The sequence below is a fragment of the Acanthochromis polyacanthus genome, chromosome 22 (genome assembly GCF_021347895.1).
Source record: "Acanthochromis polyacanthus isolate Apoly-LR-REF ecotype Palm Island chromosome 22, KAUST_Apoly_ChrSc, whole genome shotgun sequence".
NCBI lineage: Eukaryota > Metazoa > Chordata > Actinopteri > Pomacentridae > Acanthochromis > Acanthochromis polyacanthus.
In genome coordinates, this window is record NC_067134.1 from 21,335,082 (window position 1) to 21,354,777 (window position 19,696).

At 40.8% G+C, this 19,696-nt stretch overlaps 1 protein-coding gene across 5 annotated transcripts in view; it reads right to left on the reverse strand.

Annotated features, from left to right (window-relative positions):
• Positions 1 to 19,358, reverse strand: part of mgat5 (alpha-1,6-mannosylglycoprotein 6-beta-N-acetylglucosaminyltransferase) — a 98,403-nt gene extending 79,045 nt beyond the window's left edge. The window contains exons 1-3 of one of the 5 annotated variants that reach the window (XM_051943574.1): positions 19,194 to 19,358; positions 17,342 to 17,426; positions 4,401 to 4,883 (exon numbers count right to left, since the gene is read on the reverse strand). In XM_051943574.1, coding sequence (XP_051799534.1) covers positions 4,401 to 4,641 — 241 coding nt within the window. In that variant the 5' untranslated portion in view covers positions 4,642 to 4,883; positions 17,342 to 17,426; positions 19,194 to 19,358. Of the gene's footprint in view, positions 1 to 4,400; positions 4,884 to 17,341; positions 17,427 to 18,977; positions 19,087 to 19,193 lie in introns of those variants that run through there. The other 4 variants (XM_051943573.1, XM_051943575.1, XM_051943571.1 and 1 more) reach the window with 4 other exon arrangements.
• Positions 19,359 to 19,696: the final 338 nt, after the last annotated feature.

Here is a 19,696-nt window from a genome sequence, read left to right on the forward strand (position 1 = left end):
GTTGTTCCAAGCTGCTCCATATAGAGCAGAACAAGAAACACAATATAATGATGTTTGTCATCAGCAAAGAGCTCGCTGATAATCATCAAACCCACAGCATGCTGCATTATTCATACATCTTCTTGTATGTTGAGAGAGGCTCATGCCTGCGCTCCTCAGATGATGATAATTGCCACTTGTCTGTCACATATGAGCGGCACTTTTCCCCGCGACGTGATGCATTTGACACGCCAGTTTTCATCACGTCAGAGAGATTGGCAAGGGCACAACGAGGCCTGGCACGGCACACCGGCCTGATTCGTGGGAAGCGAAAGGCCAGAGCGTTTGTCTGATTTGGACGAGCTGTGTGCGCTGGGAGGAGCAGATGTACAGAGAGCGGCACAGTGACACCAGAAAGAAGCCAAATGAAACGCTTTGGTGCAACGGCCGTGCCAAGCTATTACAGAAAAAAAAAAGAGGGAGGAGTGAGGATTGAGTTAATGGTGCCCTATGTTGACTTGAGTAACACAGGATTACTGTATGTCCACTGATTTCAGGGTCAGTATTACAAAGATTCACTAGGTTGTTTCATCACTCTGTACCTTAATTAACATCTACATGCTATACAGTAGAAGATACAGAGATACTGAAGCTTAAAATCAGTGAATTTATTGAGAATAATCCCTCTTATGTCAAACAAGATGGTGTTTAATTTTGTCTAGAGTTTTCTTTTGGTACAGCAGCCTTGCCTAGTTGTTACAGGAAAAAAAGAGGTGAGGATTGAGTTAATGATTCCCCATGTTGACCTGAGTAACACAAGCTTATTGTATGTCCACTGACTTAAAACTGAATATCACAAAGATTGATTTGGCTAGTTAAATATCCCCCTTTGCACCTTGATTAATATCTACATGCAGTGGAACAGGAGACAGAAAAATATATAAACTTAAAATCTGTAAATTTATTCCAAATAATCCCTATTATGATCAAAAAGATGGCATTGAATCCAAAGTTTTCCCAGTATCCCTTCAAGAAATTAACTGACAGTTCATGAAATATGTCTCCTCTGGTAAAATAAAGATCTTGATTAGCTCCTATGCAAGGAACATTTTTCAATAAATCTTTTATATGAATAAAATCTGTGGCTAAGAAAGCGTTATGCATGGAGCGTCTCTTCTTTATCTTCTATGCTGAGGGCAAACAAATAAGGGACGTCAAAAAGCACCCGCTGCACGTTTTGCAAAAATTAAATGTTAGGTTTCAGTCAGAGGCCTTCATTAGCCAGTGTGTTTGAAAAGGTATTCATGGTCCTGTGAATAACACTTCCGCTTGTCCTCCTCGTGCACTGATAGCACCGCCACGTAACCCGATGAGTAATAGCACACCTGAGGACACATTTCTGCTTGTGTCAATATTTCTTAGGCAGGTGATCCAGGAGCAAAACAAAACCTCGAGCAGTAAACACACTGAACTTCACTCCACTTTTAACAATAGTGTCAAATTAATCTGGATGCACAACGACCTGGGGATTTTTCATTTAGCTAATGAGCATTAAAAAGCAGTGATTTCACAGGCGCATAAGCCCGAGGCATTCATCTGAGATCTCCATTGTTTACTGTCATCCATAAGGCGAGTCTTAACCCAGCCAGGCAGCGGACTCCATGTCGGTCAGACATAATATAACAAAGAGCAGACAGACACAGGAGGGAGACACGACGACTTTCTGCCCAAGAGAGGACGAACAGGATTAGAACAGTAATATGTGTAAGCTTACACTACACCCAGGCAGCCAGATTCTTCTCAATTCTGAGATCGGCCCTGTGGAGGAGGCTGGAGCACAGAGCACAAGTGTGATATGTTTCCGTGCCACAAAAGAAAATCCACAATAGCAAGTGTCCTGAGTGGAAACAACAAGACACGGTGTCGGGCGGCTTGTCACACCTGGCTGCTGATATCAATTTCAGGAGGGGAGAGACAGGAAAGATCCTATCCTTATCAGAAGATGGTATGACAACTGTCCTGGAAAAGGTTTCAAGTGAAGATATGCTTGTGGTTCTGCTGCCTCTTAGACTGCAGACTTACAGTAAACTGACACATTTATATCTGTTTAATTCTAAAGTTAGAGAAAATAAGCCACAGTGTGATTTAACCAGACTTAAATCACTAAATTCTTTCAGGCATTAACACAAAGTATCTAAATCTGGCTCGGTATAAAAAGACAGACTGCAAGCTGCTTTTCAACAGGTGTGTTTCTTGGAATTATCACCACTAATAAAGCAAGCAAGTGGCCCAAATCAGCTTTCAGGATATTAAACTCACATGCATTAGGATTTTATGGGTCATTTTTAAGCAGTAAAGGAGCAAATCTAGTTTGCCTTTAAACTCGTTGCAGATCAAGACAAACATTTGAGGCACAAAGCATTCTGCTGCCTCCCTATATATATAATCAAGGACTTGAAATGAATTTTGAAGTGACACTGGACGGCGGTCAGCACTGTGAAAATCAATCCATCATATAAGGGAACAAAACAAACCGGCCAGGAATCTGTTCCCTGGAAACGTTAGCTGATATTACAGGAAAATCTCTCGATGGGGCTCGGATCACTTTACCCCCAAACTGATTTAGAGTAACTCCTCTGTGAATGTTCGATACAAGTCTGGGGAATTAAGGTAGGACAAAACTTATTCTTCACACTGTGTTATTAATGACAGGGGATAGTGAAATCAACATTACATATTACTAGATATAAAGCTTTAGAAATTGAGGTTTCACTTCCTTGAAGCTGCTCAGATGATACGGTTGAGTTATTTACTAGAAGTACAGCCGCCTGCTAACACAGCCCAATCTCACGAGGATTCGTGAAACTGTCACATAAATTTTTGCTTCGGTTTCGTGCGCACCAACACGATTTCGTCATGTTTCTCGTGCCGCTCACAACGAAATGCACACCAATGTATTTTAAACGGCGGACTTTTCGTGCCACTCAGAACGTATTTCAAACGAATGGGTATATTATATTTTTAATGTGAAACCGAGCAACACGAAAAACATTTCGTTGTGAGCGGCACGAAAAACATGACGAAATTGTGTTGGTGCGCACGAAACCGAAACAAAAATTTACGTGACAGTTTCACGAATCCTCGTGAGACCGGGTTGGCTAACAATAGTTTCCATATAGATTTCACATTTTGCATATATCTTTAAATAAACGGAAGCATTTTTGTGTTCCAACAGAAGAAATCCTGGCAAACTTCACTTCTGACCATAAGCCAGCAGTGCACTTGTTTCTGTACATTGTCCAGCTTCTCCTTTACTTTCTGTGGGAGCTGATTTAATCTCCAGAAGCTTTACTGTATCCTGTTGTTTCTCTGAGCATTAGAGAACAATCAATTCCAATCTCAGGTTTCTAATGAAGCCTCCCATCGAGCCATACAGGTCTATTAATGGCATGAATAACTTATTGATGGGTCTTCTGGACCTGTGCTATTACAGTATTATGCTCCAATGCAGCTGTATCAGCGCGAAATCTCACAGTTTTTTTTTGAATATGGCCAATACTGTGCCTGCTCTGGACGTACACAAGTGGAACCATTCTATCCAATTTAAGGAAGATGTAAAAAGAGAGGGAAAGTAATGAACTGAATTATACAACTTTACTTCACACTGCCCTTTTTGCTACTATCACCTGGTTGTAGTCTTTAAAAAATAATGCATGAATTTGCTATGCTAACAGGCTAATTTTGTTAACTTGTCAGACACCTGGGAAAGAAATGTGTACATTCCTCACTCAGATACATCCGGTATTAGTTTATAGTTCCTTGAAACATCTGGCCTATTGATGTGCTTTCGGTCTGCACCATCAGTCACTGAGCTATGAACCTGAATTTGTCCATAGTTGAAGAGTTATTCTGTGGGGAGTTGTTGCAGCGTGTATGAGCGTATATAAGTGAATGAGAACACATCCTGACCTTGTGAGAAGCATATGTGGTTAGAAAACTTCTTGAAGTTAATGTAAAAGCATCAGTCCTGTTCCCTGAAAGCACCAATGCAATTACTATACATAAACCACAATTAGGCTGAGTGTCCATACAGCATTTCTTCCCTAAGCACCAGCATCTTTTATCAGTTGTTCCCAATGAGCAGACTCTATATGTGGCCCCATTTTCTGTGTAGCCACTCAAAGCACTTCTAGCTGAAAGTCTCTGAGCATTTCAGAAAGGCGCTGGTCTCGTCATTGTCGCTCCTTTTCAGGCAACTAATCAGATCTACCATACAACATCAGTAACAGTGGTGATCTGTTGTCAAGATATTGACAAAACCCTGAGGCGTAGGTGTGTATTTTTGATGAAGTGTCACTGCCAGAGCTTTTCTTGCAGAAAAAAACACAATCTGGACACACACCTGACAGCCGACTACTCACCATAAGCTGTCATGGTTCCCACATATGGCCCATCCATGACGCTCTGGTTCTCCTCAGCCAGTGCTTTGATGTAGCGCTTGCTCAGGTCCAGGATCTGCTGCCGCAGCACAGCACTGTTCTCATGGCTGGCTCGTTGCTGGATGGTGAAATGTAGCAGCATCATGCCCCAGATGAACCCAAAGCTGACCAGGAAGAAGCCCAGCTTCTGGGACGACAGCTTCCACAAGAAGGGTGTAGCCATACTGACTTGACTGGGGGGTCGGATGGGGTGCTGTGTCTGTGATTCAACCGAGGGAAGATGCGGATGACGGGGAGGAAAATCAGGAGGGCAGGCGGGGCATGGCTGTGTCAGTTGGTGGAGCTATGGTAGCTTTTGAGGGGTGGTGGACGGCTTGTTTGCCTCACCGGCGTAGCTTCCTTCTCTGACCCATCCTCATAGATCAGTAACATCTCAGGGGACGGAGTTCAGCCTACTGCATCCTGCTGCAGAGAACATAAACGGAACAGAGGAAGAGAGACAAGTGGTTAGTTGGTGGCTTTGCTAAACACAGATAACGAGGGAGTTCCCTCTCCCAACCCAAACCCTTTAGGACAAGATTACAATAAAAGCAGAGATAGCTGAGAGTGAGTCAGCAGCTTCACCAAACATTTACGGTGCAACCAAAGATCAACGGATGAACAAGTACTAGTACATAAAACAGTGGAAGCTGTCAGTAAGTCAAGGCAAGATTTTTAAATGGCTTATTTTGTTTGACTGGCACTCCAAAATTAAATTATGTACAATTTATAGTCAGATTGAAGCAACAAATCCTCATAGTTATGACACTGAAACTAGCAAATGTTTGGCATTTTTTCAGCGACTATTTACATACGGAAACTGGCTAAATTCACGAATGTTTTTTGTCAGTTCACTAAAAATAATGGATAAATTGTTGCAGCACCAATCTGTAAGGATTTCTTTCAGTGAGATGCAGAGCAGAGAAATATGCCCTGCTGTACAAAATAATGCTCCACTGGTGCTGAACTGAGAGAAGTGTGAGTTTGATTCTGCAGAAAAACCAATGGATTTTCAAAGGATGAGACACAATTTCATGGCCGAAGGCCAAACACTAGAAGTGATTAAGTGTGACCGTGCAACATTACAGCGGCTGAAAACCAATCCAGGTGAGCATCATACAGTTTATTTGAATAGTTTCTCGCGAATGAGGAAGCAGCCATGAATGGGTGAACACAGGAGGTGTTAGAAATGAGCGCAGTGCAGCTCTCCAGCTCAGCCTGTTACTTTAAGCAGAGCAGCCAGTTTATAACTGCAGCAGACCACAGAGCACAGAGGCATACTGTATCCTAACTGAGGGTTGCTGTGTGGAAGCTCCTACGGTATGCATGCAGTACAGTGATGCACCAAACTGTTCATTTGACTCGATGAGAGGGGCTGAATGCAGGTATACAGTACAAGCCTGCAGAAACACTTCCTACCGTGTCTGGTAAATAATGCATTCATTACATTTTTTTACACATGGAAAACAAGACGTTAATTACAGGGATATGTCCAACTAAAATACAAATGTTGAGTGTAGTGTTATAGATTATGTCTACTGGGGCAATATCACAGACTTTAAGCTGGTTTCCATTCTAAAAACACGATAAGTTCCTTGAAAGTCATTCAAGTTCAACGCTCCTCTGACTCCTGAAATAAAGGCTCCACAGAGCTGCCTTGTTTAATCCAGACAGTGTGATGTTTATGATTGATGCGGCAGTGTGGAATTAATGCAAGACGGTGTATAGTCCCCTCAAAATACAAACATTTGGATAGACTACAATTTATCTTGTGAACTGACAAGCAAAATCATGAACAGAATGTTAAATGAGTTCTCGTTCTGTTATTAAATTTTGACCCCTTTTTGTTGTAAAATGTTCAGAAGGCTTTTCTGCTGGATAAATGAAGAAAGCTCTCCTTCTTGGGTTGTGTGTGGGTGAACATGTGTATGCACGGCATGTTTGAGATGTAAATTAAAGGTCACACAGTGGCTCATTTATTCTCACTGAAGGTAAAATCTGTAGAAGGGAAAAGGTCAAGGACAAGTTAAATTAGTCAAGCTAAATCTCACTTAATTTGTTCGTCACAGCATGACTGAGTTGTCGCATTTAATACATTTATTATTTAATATAAATAATCATTCTAATTGTCAGTTATGCACTTGATTTATTATGTCAGAAAATAGGAAAATGCTGACGGTCCACAGCAACAGTCCAAAACTCAGAGGGTACAAAACACAGAAAAGTTGCAAAAGATCCAAGCTGGAACAAGAGAATATTTAATTCAAGACACATTCCAAACAGATGGACATGTGAGACAGGTTTTAGCCAGGTGGAAGCGTTCATGTGCGTCAGTCTGCCCACAGCTGATCCCAGATCAGGTAAACTACTGAATAATCACTATGGGTATGCAAATAAGTGTCAAGTGAACATTTGGAAAAGTGTAACCATCCCCCATGAAGCATGATACCTCAAAATGCACACAACACATGTTATGGAAACAAGGTGAGTGTAAGCGAGAGATTTTCATTTGCTTCATTGAACAGTGCTGGTCACTCACTACTGAAATGGTATTTTTTCACAGATGCCAAAAAGCTTCAGGTGTACAACCACCACTATCTGAGCTGGAACGGAGCCAATGACTTGCCTGTAGCCTAAGAAAAACCAGATGGACTGCAATTTGGCCAACAGAAATGCACATATGTGGCTACAGACAGCAGCCAATTTGCACACTGTCGAGCATACAAACATACTTTAAAACATGTTACGATCAGGAATCTGCATATGCACATGTGATTATCAGAGTACATCTGACATTTGTAACAAGAATCCATATTTTTCGGTTTGGGGCTAGCTAACTAACCCTGACTCTCTCAGCCCGGCTTTTATTTGGACGTAAGATACATGAAAGTAGTAGTTTTGTAAATCACAAAAATACCAACTTCTCTTTAACCCTCATGTCGTCCTGCGGGTCAAAACTGACCCATTTTAAAATTTGAAAATGTGAAAAAAATATATATTTTCGCAGTGAAAATTCTGATGTCCACATTTTCAACATTTTTGGGGAATTTTTCAGCATTTTTTGGTGGAAAAAAGTAATGCTAAAAATGTTTCTTTCCAGCGAATTTCGCTGGATTTTGGTTGATTTTTTTTGTGAATGTTCTTAAAGAAAATATTGTAAGTTTTACCAATATATATGTAATCACTTTAGATATTTTTAGGTATTTTAGATATTTTTTTGGAAGATTTGTACTCATTTTTTGAAAATATTTCTAAAAATTTTCTTTCCAAATTTGGAGGATTTTTTTAAAATAAAACTTTTAAGGGAAACTTTTAAGGAATTATTGGAATTTTTCGTCCTTAAGGTTTGGCAAATTTTCAGAAATTTGGGGGGGGGGGTTTGCAGAATTTTTTTTCATTTTTTTTGGACAAGGAAACAACATTTTTTGGTGCCCCTAAATGAGGACAACAGGAGGGTTAATATACTGCAGGGCTGATCTATCATAATATGGACAAGTGTAACAAAATCAAAGGAGCTAAATCATTATTATTTAAGCAGTGTGGTGCTACAGTGATGTCCCTCCCTAAAAATTAACACACAACAAATGAAAACATGACCACTCCCTGTGAAGCTGGGACTCATATCATAATATCGGTGGAAAATAATCACATTATTCATAATATCATGCCTTAATGTACTGCTGGTTGTACACAAACACCTCCAGCAACAGTTGCATCTTTATTAATGGCACAACAGTGTGGATTTTATCTTCTCATCAATGCTGTAAATATATAACATACAATATACCGAGTGCATTTCTAATCATAGCATGCTTCCCTTTTCTCTACTGTGAGAATCTTAGATGTGTGAGAAAAACCTCACCAAGCTAAATTACGTAAACATTAAACTGCAATATGCTTTTTTAATCCCTCCCATCGTTCTTGCTGATTGAACACAACTGTGCCACTAACAGCACATTTGGCTTCAACCATCAAACTTTTCGCTCATAATCCAGAATGAGACAGCCCTGCAGCACTTTGGAAGCTGTTAAATAGTTCAACAAGTCTTATCTGACAACCTCTAGGCGATCTATGCTAGGCTAAATAAATGTCTCTGGCTTTAGGCGCTAAGCAACAACAACAAAAAAAAAAAACATCTTTCAAGCACGCAATCAAGCCAAAAGAAAAAAGATGTTAGATGCTCTCTCATCTGCATTCAACCACTGTAGCTGTAAATGAGGCTAAGTGTGGGGAGGGGATTTCTGCAGCCTTGCTTTTGAACTGCGTCTTTCTTATGCTCTTTCAAAGCAGCTCTAACCAGGTCAGGACCACAGCTGGCACGAATGCAACACTTCTAAACAAAAAAAAGTGATATTCACTTGAACGAAACACCTAAATGACTCACCTGTTCTCACTGTAATGTGTTTTTTGATGATTTACTAGGAATACTCGTCCTGCATCTAAAGCACAGCAAAGACGGTTACATCAGCACTGAATTGTCGAAAGAAAATCATGAGCACCTTTCCAAGAAACAAAAAAGGCAGCCACACAAAAGGCTCTTTTCACCTTACATCCATCAGCTTCATAAATAGGTCAGAGACAGCTGCAAGCAGCTTCCAACAGGGCTGGGATCTCACAGCAGGTTATGACACACCATAATTGTTCAGTCATTTAGGACAAAGGCTCATGTTTGTTTTTGATATGAACAGAAATCTTTTTATACATGTTAACAAAACACGGACATACAACTATATTGTCTGAAATGAAGACGAGTAAAAATGCAAATTCTTCTTTTTTTTGTCGCATTCGCCACAGTCTAATCTGTTTTGTGATGTGTGCATAACAGGGAGAAAGAAAGAAAATCTCTGCACTTCACTGTGAATTCATGACACAAGCCTTTGGCAGTAGCACTGTGCAATCTGCAGCGCTGATAACATCGGATGTCTCTCATTGCTCGGGACTCTGGTGGAGGAGGGCGGGCAGAAAAGGCTGGCAGTGCGCTCTGGTTGGGGGCTGACAAGGATGGGAGGCTTTGGGGCTGTTTATCAGAGAGGAACGCTGCTCTGAGTACCCCATGGTACATCGCTGTAAGATGCACGAGCCAAAAACTACACAGAACACTGACTCAGCCGCTTCTGTTTCTGAAAACACACATTTCTCAGTCGGAGCTGGCTCTCTCTCGCCTGGCCTGATTGCCTACATCCATCCATCTTACTTAACACTGAAACTGATCATGCAACATCACCCCTTTGTTGGGAAGCTTTCCACTGTCCAGTGATCTCTGGAGAAAGTTTCAATGCAGCCATTCAAAGCCCCACCTCCCTGCAGCACATATATCTCCTCTCGTTACCTTCTGGTTTCTAATTCAGGATCTTAATTTGTCTGGCAGGGAGCCCTCTGGCTCTCACCAGCAACAGCCCAGAGAAACTCTGCGATGACAGCCAGCTAAGGTTGCAGAATATATGATCCTTCGCAACTTGAGATGATACTGTAACAACTTGCTGAATGGTTGCTTCATTGTTGGAAGAAGTAGCAGCACATAAAACTCTGCAGGTTAAAGAGGCGGTGGAGACAGAAACAATTGAATCATTCAAGCCTGGGAGAAATCAGTGTCCCCCCAAATCTGCTGCTGCAAAGGACTTTGTCCTGTCGGGGACAAAGGAAATGAAATTTCAGCTTAGCTGTTCAGTCTAAAGTACGCAGCACACTGTAACACTGATAAGGACAGCCAGGCATGAAAAGAGGAAGCTCTGTTCTACTCTGCAGTCAAGAAATAACAGACAATATTTTGTAAGATGGGCGTGCTGAATGTGACTGAAATCACGCAATTTTTAGCTGACAAAAAGCACCAAATTGAAAAAGTACAGCAGCAGCAGTGATTAAAAACCAGACAATGCTTATTGACTAAATGACCAAATTTCCATTCTGAAATATTAGATTTGGTTCAAGCGGCACACAATGAAAACTGTTTTGTATTTTTTCGTCTGTTGGATTCATGTCTTTGTTATTTAACAGAAAGCCTTTTTGCTCCACAATGAAGACGAAAGCTGAACAAAGACTCTCTATTGTTAAGGCAGAAAAACTCAACACCATCTGTTCGTAATCAAGGTGCTACAAGTAAAGTTAAATTAAATAAACGCATATCTGGGAGGTCTGACAGATGGGGAGTGAATTTCGTTGTCAAAAACGACATTGTGAAGGTAAAAATTCTAAAATACCTCCAAGAAACAATTACTAAAAAGTAGCAATCATGGGAAGAATGTGGGAAACAGTAATTAACAGGCTCTGCAGCGTGTGAAGACAGACACACTGATTACTCAGGAACAAAACATAAGTGGGGTTTATTATTTCACTCAAAGTTCAAAAGATGAGTCAATTTTGAATTCAATACCAGTTGAGCCATCCCTGACAAAGCATTCAAATAAAATGTCTAACATCTTGTTTTTGTGCTTTCCGGTTCTCAGAGACATCTCCTCAGATTTACCAAGGTTGCTCTAGGCCACAGCAATATCCAATCTGAACGCATGTAGTGAAAGGCTTCAGTTTATCCTGCAGCAATCATGCGTCCTTGGTTTATTTTGCCCTTTCCAGATGTAACTACTTCCTGATAAAGTCACAGGGATTAGGGGTGAACAATGATATCGCATCATTGTCAAAACAATCATCTCAGTCTTTAATATCTTTCCACCGGCGTCCTAATCAGCCTCTGCCCTTGTTCTGTCATACGCTGAACTGTTAAGACCAGGACAGATGGCTGGGCGAGGTGAAGACTCCATCCATTTCTCTCTATCTGTGATTAGAGCTGAAAATAGGTCCTTTTAAAGTGTAGTTTGGGGAATATTCTATCAAGGTAAAGCAAGCTGAAGGAGGTCTGGATTAATTCCACTGCATTACTCCGGGTCTAAAAGAGAGAGCATTCTTCTGAGCTAAAATAACATACACTAAGAGCTTGTTGCATAACCACAAAAGGTAGTGAAATATGCTCTGGATGTAGCCTCGGCCATCAATTATGGATTAGCTTTGAAAAAGTATCCATTTTACCCCAGAATATAAATAGGTTCTTGACTTCTCACACCCAGGTAGCTGCTGAGATCTCCGCCAGCAGCGTTATCTTTTTATGAAACGCATATTTTTAGATTTAGTGTGTCTTACACTTTTAGATGATATCATTATCCCTGATGTCCCACTTAACATTACGGGGGAAGATGCTGATGCCTGAAAACTCGCATGTCTTCATGTTTTCGTCAGGGTTGAAACCAGGGTTGATCCAGTGATAACCGTCTTATCTTCTGCTGATAGCTGATCAGCTGCTGTCTCAAATGATTCAGTCAAAAGTGTCACTAACACCTGTAGTTTGGATTTTTTTTAGTTTGGGCTGAGCAAAACCCCAAAGACATTGGTTATACAGTCAAAGAAAACAAAGACAAGACTACCATTTAAAACATTTTAACAATCCCAACTCCAAAACTCACTGGTGGATTTTAAAGGCAGGTTATGTCATTTAAAAATCGACAAAATGAGACAACTGATGAGAAGCTACAAAACCAGAAAGAACCACTGTATTTTCAACCTTTTGACAGTCCTTGAACTAATCATGTGACATGAAGTTCTGAACCAAATCTGACCTCAATATTTAATCAAAATCATGTTATTCTACACATCTTACTTAAAATTTTGCCAAAAATGAACTGTTTGCTTTAGATTCTCTTTGAATAAATAAAAAAATGCAATCTTCAGTGCAATTGAGAAGCCATGACTCAGTCACATGGCAAACATAGCGCTGAGACTTTCTGGCTGAACTGCAGGCTGTGTTTAAACAGAATAGAGAACAGACAAGTATGGAAACACTAAAACATATACATATAGTACAGGTTTGCACAGAAATACTGGACATGTTTATTCCAGGTTTTGTAAAATAAATAATCAAGGAAGCCCAACTTGAATTGTTTTTACCTTTTTTTGATTTATAACAATATAAATTTATTGTACGACATACAACACAGTTTTTGAGTTCTCTCTACTACTAGCCACCACTGTCTTGTATTTACAGATGTGCAGGACTTTAAATGGATTAAAAATAAGCCCATAATGATTTAAGAACGTAACAGGAGCACAAGACACTCAGAAGTTTTTCAGATTCATTTTCTGTCAACGATCAAATAATTTCTGTCCCACATCGAAATCTAACCAAAGACAAAAGCGCATCAAACATGTCAATATGAGATCTATTTTCTTCTTTGACAAGCCTACATTTGCAACAGACACTAAAAAGGCTCAGATATGAGGGATTACTGAAGTATTTAGCGGGTACTATTGCCAAAACTCATCCGACAAAGTGAAATTCCTCCTTCCAGTCAACGGCCAACCTCTCCCAGACCATGCTAGCTCGGCTGCTGCCTGGCCAAAGGAGACGTGATCCTGATGATATGGCCCTGCTGCCATGGAGACCAGTGTGACTTTGCATCTTAATGGACTTCTTCACATAAGGCCCACCTCTTAATTATTCATTAGGCCCTCCAGAGAAACACCCCGTGCTGCAGCTTCGTCACCTTACTGGTGTGAATCCAGCTCGTAACTAGATATCAACAGCTAACACCGCGGCTGGAAACAGGCTTTCCCTGCTGCTGCTGCTGCTGTTTCTGCTGCTGCTGGTCAGACAGTTTATCTAAAATGTGAGATGCATTCAGATCAATGCTAATGTGTTCTTTATTGAGTCACTAAAGGGCTCAAACGGCTCTTCAGGGGTGCCGGTTTGATGCTCCAGTCGTACAAACATACACATATTCAAATGGATTTTCCGAAGAGCATAAGAGAAAACAGATGCTTCTGTAAGTTTGCTAATCTTTCATAAATGTATTTGTCTTTGAACAGAGCAGCCTTCCAGTAAGCAAGGGGACAAAGTCATGAAGAAAAGTGATGCACAAGTGCGACCATCCACCACAGGAAATAACGCCCTCATTACCACAAATGCAAGCACACGTTACTTTACATGAGACAAGAAAAAATACTCAAATCCACATTCTGTATTTGCAGATAACAGTAGCAGTATATAACACAAAATGAGTAATGCAATGTAATTTAAATGTCAAATCATTCAATATTTCTAAGTTGGCAAGTACAATATTTCTTCTCTTGAACAATCAAAAACAGAAACTTTAGAAAGACTCTGTTGAATCCAGGCTCCAAAAGAGAAACTCCAAAGCGAACACACCTGTGACCTACAATTTAGAAAACCTGTGGTCACTGAGACTAAACTGAAAACACCTGTGATTTCCAATCAGGCTAACGGCATGAACATGGTTCTAAAAATGACCCATGAACATGAAACTTTGACCAGTTGTGAACTTATGTGATGAGTTTATTTGCATGTCTGCCTCATGGCGCCACATAGAGAAGTCCCAGAGGAAATTTTAAAAAAAAGGATCAGTGACCAAAATAAAAATAAGTTGAAACACAACTTCAGCAGTCAAACTAATGCTAAACAGAGCTAAAGGGGCTTTCCTCCTAGATTGACGCCATGGACACGACACTTCTTCTTCTTCAAAAACTCTTTGCTCTTCGAAGGAAAATTAGGATGAAACCTTCTCTGGAACATGAAAAAAAGGGGAGTAAAATAAATGTTTCTAGCACATTGTTTGGTCACCAAGCTAATTTGTTTGACTAAAATGGGGTCTGGGATGTTTGGTGTGATTGTGGTCAGGACAGTGAATGCATAGTCCTGGCAGTAAAGCACTGAGGTTGACTCCAGCGTCGCGTTTCTCAGGATGAAAGGCTGACTTTATCGTCAAAAATAAAGCAAAATTCATCAATTCAAGATTTCAGTTTAGTAATGAAAAGTGTACTGACTTTTGTTGCACGAAGTTTCTACTGTAAGGCCTGTATTTTTAATATTATAAATGCAAACTGTTGTGTTTTTTTTTTTTGCTTACAACAGAGCAAATGCTCTACTGTTCAACTTAGAAGTAATGCAATAATTGTGGGGTAATACAATTGAAAATCATTTATTATTCAAGTGATATTGCACAGGATATTGCACAGGACCGCACACACTGCAGTGATCATGCACTTTATTTCTCTATTTAATGTCATTTGTGGAACATTAAAACGTAGCTAATGTAATTTTCCTACTTTCATTGAAGTGAAATGTGATTAATAGCGTATCAAATCTTAAAAGCACCCACTGAAGTACCGTGTTTCTTACTGCATACTTACATAACTGATATTTATTTGACAGGTACGCAGAGAAAAGTTCTGGTTGAGTGTAAAGCCCAACCCCTGATCTCCACCTTTAGCCTTCACAAGAAGAATTCCAACACCCTCTGGAAGCCTAAATCCAGTGAACTGTGATCACAAGGGACCTTTGAGAAAGAGGTCGCACTGATTGAGCTGAGTACCTGAACAGCATCAACGCCCAGAGCGTCAGTGAAGATGGGCGTTTTTCCCTCACTGGTGGGAATCAGTGAACTTAACACAAAAGGAATCGCCTCAGCACTTTTTGCTAAAGGAAAACAAAACATGCTGAACTTCACACAGTTGTCAAGAAAAAGGAAGTCAATTTGGAGGTGATCCAAAAATTGCCTTTCAAATGTTCAAATTTTAATTCTGGCTTTCAGTCCTCTTTTGTGTTTACCATTTGGAGACAAACTACAGAGAAAAACATGATAGACAAAATACAAAGAAAGAAAGAGACAGGCTAGCTTGTGGTAGGTTTTGTTAAGAAAAAGAAAGTTCTCATTTCTGGGAAATAAATACCCAACAATTACACAAGCAGTGCAGTACTCACTTCACAGGAACTGCTCTACACGTTTCGCATCTGACTCCCCTGATGTCTGTGGTCACCCACAAACCAAACACAAGCTCTCTGCAGACCTTATACACATGTGATAGGCAAGTTTCCTTTGCTCTCTGCTGCTGTTACTACCAATATATTAGGTGTGCTTGTTTAACCCACTATATCTGTTGAGATGCGACTTCCCCCAGACAAGCACTGACACGTCTAACCTGACACCACAAGACATGAAACGAGAAAGAGAGGACAAGACCACCCGGAACCTGACCTGCATGTTGAAAACGTGCCCGCTGACAGGCCATGGTACGAATTGCAGATGAGGCGCTGAAGCCAGACACAGTGCTCGCTTCTTCCTGTCACCACCACATACAACCTTTGTTGTTAATGACAACACAAGGTGGGACAGAAAAAAAATATTACAGCCATTAAAAAGGATGGCACACACGCGACCAAATTCTCTTTCAACAGAATTATATTTAAGCCAAAAACAGCAAATTCTTTTCAGCTGACATGGCTTTTCTGTAAATTAAGTGCTGCGTTCAAGAACTGTTATGCAATGGGACCTATGTAAACGCACATGCACTGATACCAGGAAGCCTATAAGGCCTTTCACTGAATACATTAAATCCCTAAACCTCTGCACTAACTCATGACACTTTCCCTGACATTAAACTAATCCTCATTCTGGTCTTCACTCCTAATGTAGGTTTAAATCCTCTAAAATGCTTTAAAGACATCAGCAGTGGCAAAATGTCGTTACCTTCTCAAGTCCAGCCTGCTATGCATGACAGTGACTGTCATCTATGTTGGCAAGCAACTACAACCAGTTGATCTTGAGAACTGCAGAATTTCCTTCACAATTTTCCTTTCAGTACCTCTTTTGTTCTTGACTCTTTGTCCTGAAACTAAAAAAAAAAACTGTCACTTTACAGCTTGAAGAAACGAGGGCTTTGCCAACGTAGAGCAACAAACAGCAGACTGACTTTAACCCTCCTGTTGTCCTAATTTACAGGCACAAAAAAATATTGTTTCCTTGTCTGAACAAAATCCAAAAATTCAGCAAAAAAATTCCCCAAATTTCTGAAAATTTGCAAAACCTTCAGGAAGAAAATTTCAATAATTCCTTAAAGGTTTCCCCTAAAAGATATATTTAAAAATAAAATCGTACAAATTTGGCAAGAAAAGTCCTGTAAATATTTTCAAAAAAATTTGTAAAAAAATCCCAAAAATATCTGAAGTGATTACACACGTATCAGTAAAACTTCTAACATTTTCTTTAGAACATTCACAAAAAAATCAACCAAAATCCAAGCGAATTTCGCTGGATTTTGGTTGATTTTTTTGTGAATGTTCTTAAAGAAACATTTTTAAAATTTCTTTTTTTCCACCAAAAAATGTTCAAAGATTTCCCAAAAATGTTGAAAATGTGGACATCAGAAGTTTCACTGTGAAAATATTTTTTTTCCCCCACATTTTCAAACTTTCAAATTTGACCCACAGGACGACATGAGGGTTAAGAAAGGGAATGCATGTTGCATGGAGGGAGGTGTCTGGCTGAAGTGAAACAAACAAGGCACAATTTTACCCCCCAAAGTTGTTTTTATACCTCTACCTCGCATAAACTACTTTATAGCGAACCTGACATTTAATAGTATTAGAAGTGGAATCACTGTTTGGGATGGCTGGCTTTGGAGAATTGGAAATTTTCATCTTAGCAATCGGGAGCCAGATCGACCACACAAATAAGAAAAGGCAGGTGTGTACGTGAGCGTGTGCATTTGTGCTGAGAGAACAGGAGCCCTTTAATCACAGAAAGGCCAAGTGCTCCACTTCCCTGTGTGGCATCCATCACCACAGCTCAGTTCTCCCCGATCCCTCCATCTCCAATCCCTCCTTCCTCATCCCTCCACTGCCTCTGCTGGCTCGCCACCTCGAGCCCACCAGTGCACCCTCCACCCCCTCACACTCACACCCTCCAACGATTTCTTGCCAGTGAAGCATGCCACCGAAGCAAAGCTCCTTTTCCTCAGGATTTATAATCCCAAAGGCTCCAGCAAAAAAAAAGGCGGCTGACTGAAAGAGCTCTTTATAAAGCCAGGGGCAGTCAGTGGCTCACCTCTGGATGGTCACTCCGCTCAGCATTAGCTCACAGCGTTCGAGGATCATAAGCAGGACGGAGGGGACTTTTTTGCTGGGTCACACTGACAAAGATAAAATATATTTGACTGTCACCAAAAACCAGCATCTCGACAAGCTCCTCATGGAAAGTACGCACAATTACATTTGCAGCCTGCATGTTAATGACACAGGATACACACAGGATACATCTGATATAATCAAATCAGCAAGTGGAAACCTGATTACATGTGGGTACTTATGGTGCAGGCTGAAGACGGCTGGGCTGGTAGGAGCTTCTGCAACAACAGTTTCACACTCCCTATAGCATCGTTAATAACTATTGCTGCACAATTTATCGTTTCAACATTGCAATGTGTAGAAAATACAATGAACATAAAAATGAAAACTTGCACAATTCTCATCATCCATGGCTAGTCTGTCTGACATATACTCTGATTAAAGGGTTTTTGGATGCACTGTTTCTAAGAGTTTGTGGCCATGCAGGCTCCACATCTGCACTGCAAAATGTCTGAGGAACAGGAGGAGGAATAATCTGGTTCCAAAAAGAAACAGAGAATCAGTTGCATGGAAATATTAGAGTGGCAGAAAGGATGACGTTGACCAAAAACAGGTACTGTGTCAGCAGTTTCTCGTGACTAATTTGTCTGACATCAGCCCAGCTCTGCAAGCAAGTGCAAAGCCACGTCTAAATGCCATCCAAAGCAAAAAATAAATAGTCTGGATGTCTTTTGTTTAGAATTTTGAATGCAGATGTGCTCCTCTACATGATCTGCCAATCATTCTAGACTGAATAATTGTTTTTAAATGGAGCTATTCAAACCAATACTGGTGAAAAATACTGTATTTTTTCATACCACATGGCAATGATTTCATTTATTAGGCTTAACTGGTGTTGCGTGCCCTTAAAAAACACTTCATGCGCATTAATTTTGGCTTGCGAGCCTGCCATAATGAATTAGTTATGTAGCAAACACAACTCCCAAGGCAGCTTCAGGTGTTATTTTGCATTATGCCGGCCAAAAATACAGGCAACACCTCTTTCCAGCGAAGTATATCTTAGAAGAAAAAAAAAAGGAGGAAACCACAGTGGACCCAGAGGGCATAAATTAACTTTCACAGTCTGTGTGTCACCAACATCATATCTGGGAGCTGTGTGGGAGAAAAAATCAGCAAAGATGTGTAGCTTGTAAAACAATAAAAGTATATTATGAATACAGGAAGATAAAGGATGAAGGTCCAGCTGTAAATGTCAACTGAGTTTCTGAATACTGTACAGACAGTAAAACAACAACAAGGGTCACTTGTGGGAGGAATCATCATAATGAAGAGGAACTGACTTGGAGTCAAAGCTTTTCCTCAACAACCTGTTCGAGATTCATATTGAAAGGGTGATGCTAGCTGCTCGTCTCACTCCACTGTAATGTCATTAATAAGCTAGCTAAACCGGCTGTGTAATAACAGTGGGACCCCCTGGTAACTGCGGCTATTAACGTCCCGATTCCCCTAACTGGCTGTAAGAAAAACACAGCTAGCGTTAGCTCCCCGGCTCCGTTACCCAACAACCAGCCGCCTTTACACGCCAGCTACCACAGTCCCAGTCTCTACTAGCTTACCTTCGGGGGGTTTGCTAGCTGCCTCGGTCGACCACCACCTCACATCTCACAACAACAACACGCAGCGCCGCAATGACAAGTCGCCCACTCTCTCTCTCTCTCTCTCTCTCTCTCTCTCGCTCTCTCTCAACGGCTACAACACTGCGCCTCCTCCGTTAGTCCGCCGGGTATTTCCGCCGCAACAAAAACGGGCTCGGTGACAGCAACGGGTCTTACCTTTTAAACGGTTTCCCTCACTAGCCCCGGGGGTGGTTATAAGGCAGTAATAAACGCTTAAAGCCCCGGGAAAGGAGCGAGAGGAGACGTCGTGGGGTCGCTCAGACTGGAGAGATGAGATTCCAGGCGCAGAGCACGAGCCTCTGTGTTGCTCTTCCCACTTGCACAAAGCGAAGCGGACGTTAGGGACCGTGTGCGTGTTACAGGCCCGAAGAAAAACGAAAAATATGATCGTATTAGGGACTGACAATAATGGAGAGAGTTAATAAATAAACAAATAATAATTACACAGACTTCCTTGTGTAAGTTGAGTATCTGTCCAAAAGAGAGTCATAGTTGGAATTTCTAGTTTCAAGTTAGTTATTACTCCACCAAGAAACACGGTGGAGTTATGTAACGATCTGTGTATGTTTGTCCGTCTGTTTGTCTGTCTGTTCACAACTTAACTCAGAAATGGACTAATGGATTTTGATGAAATTTTCAGCGAAGGTCAGGAATGACAC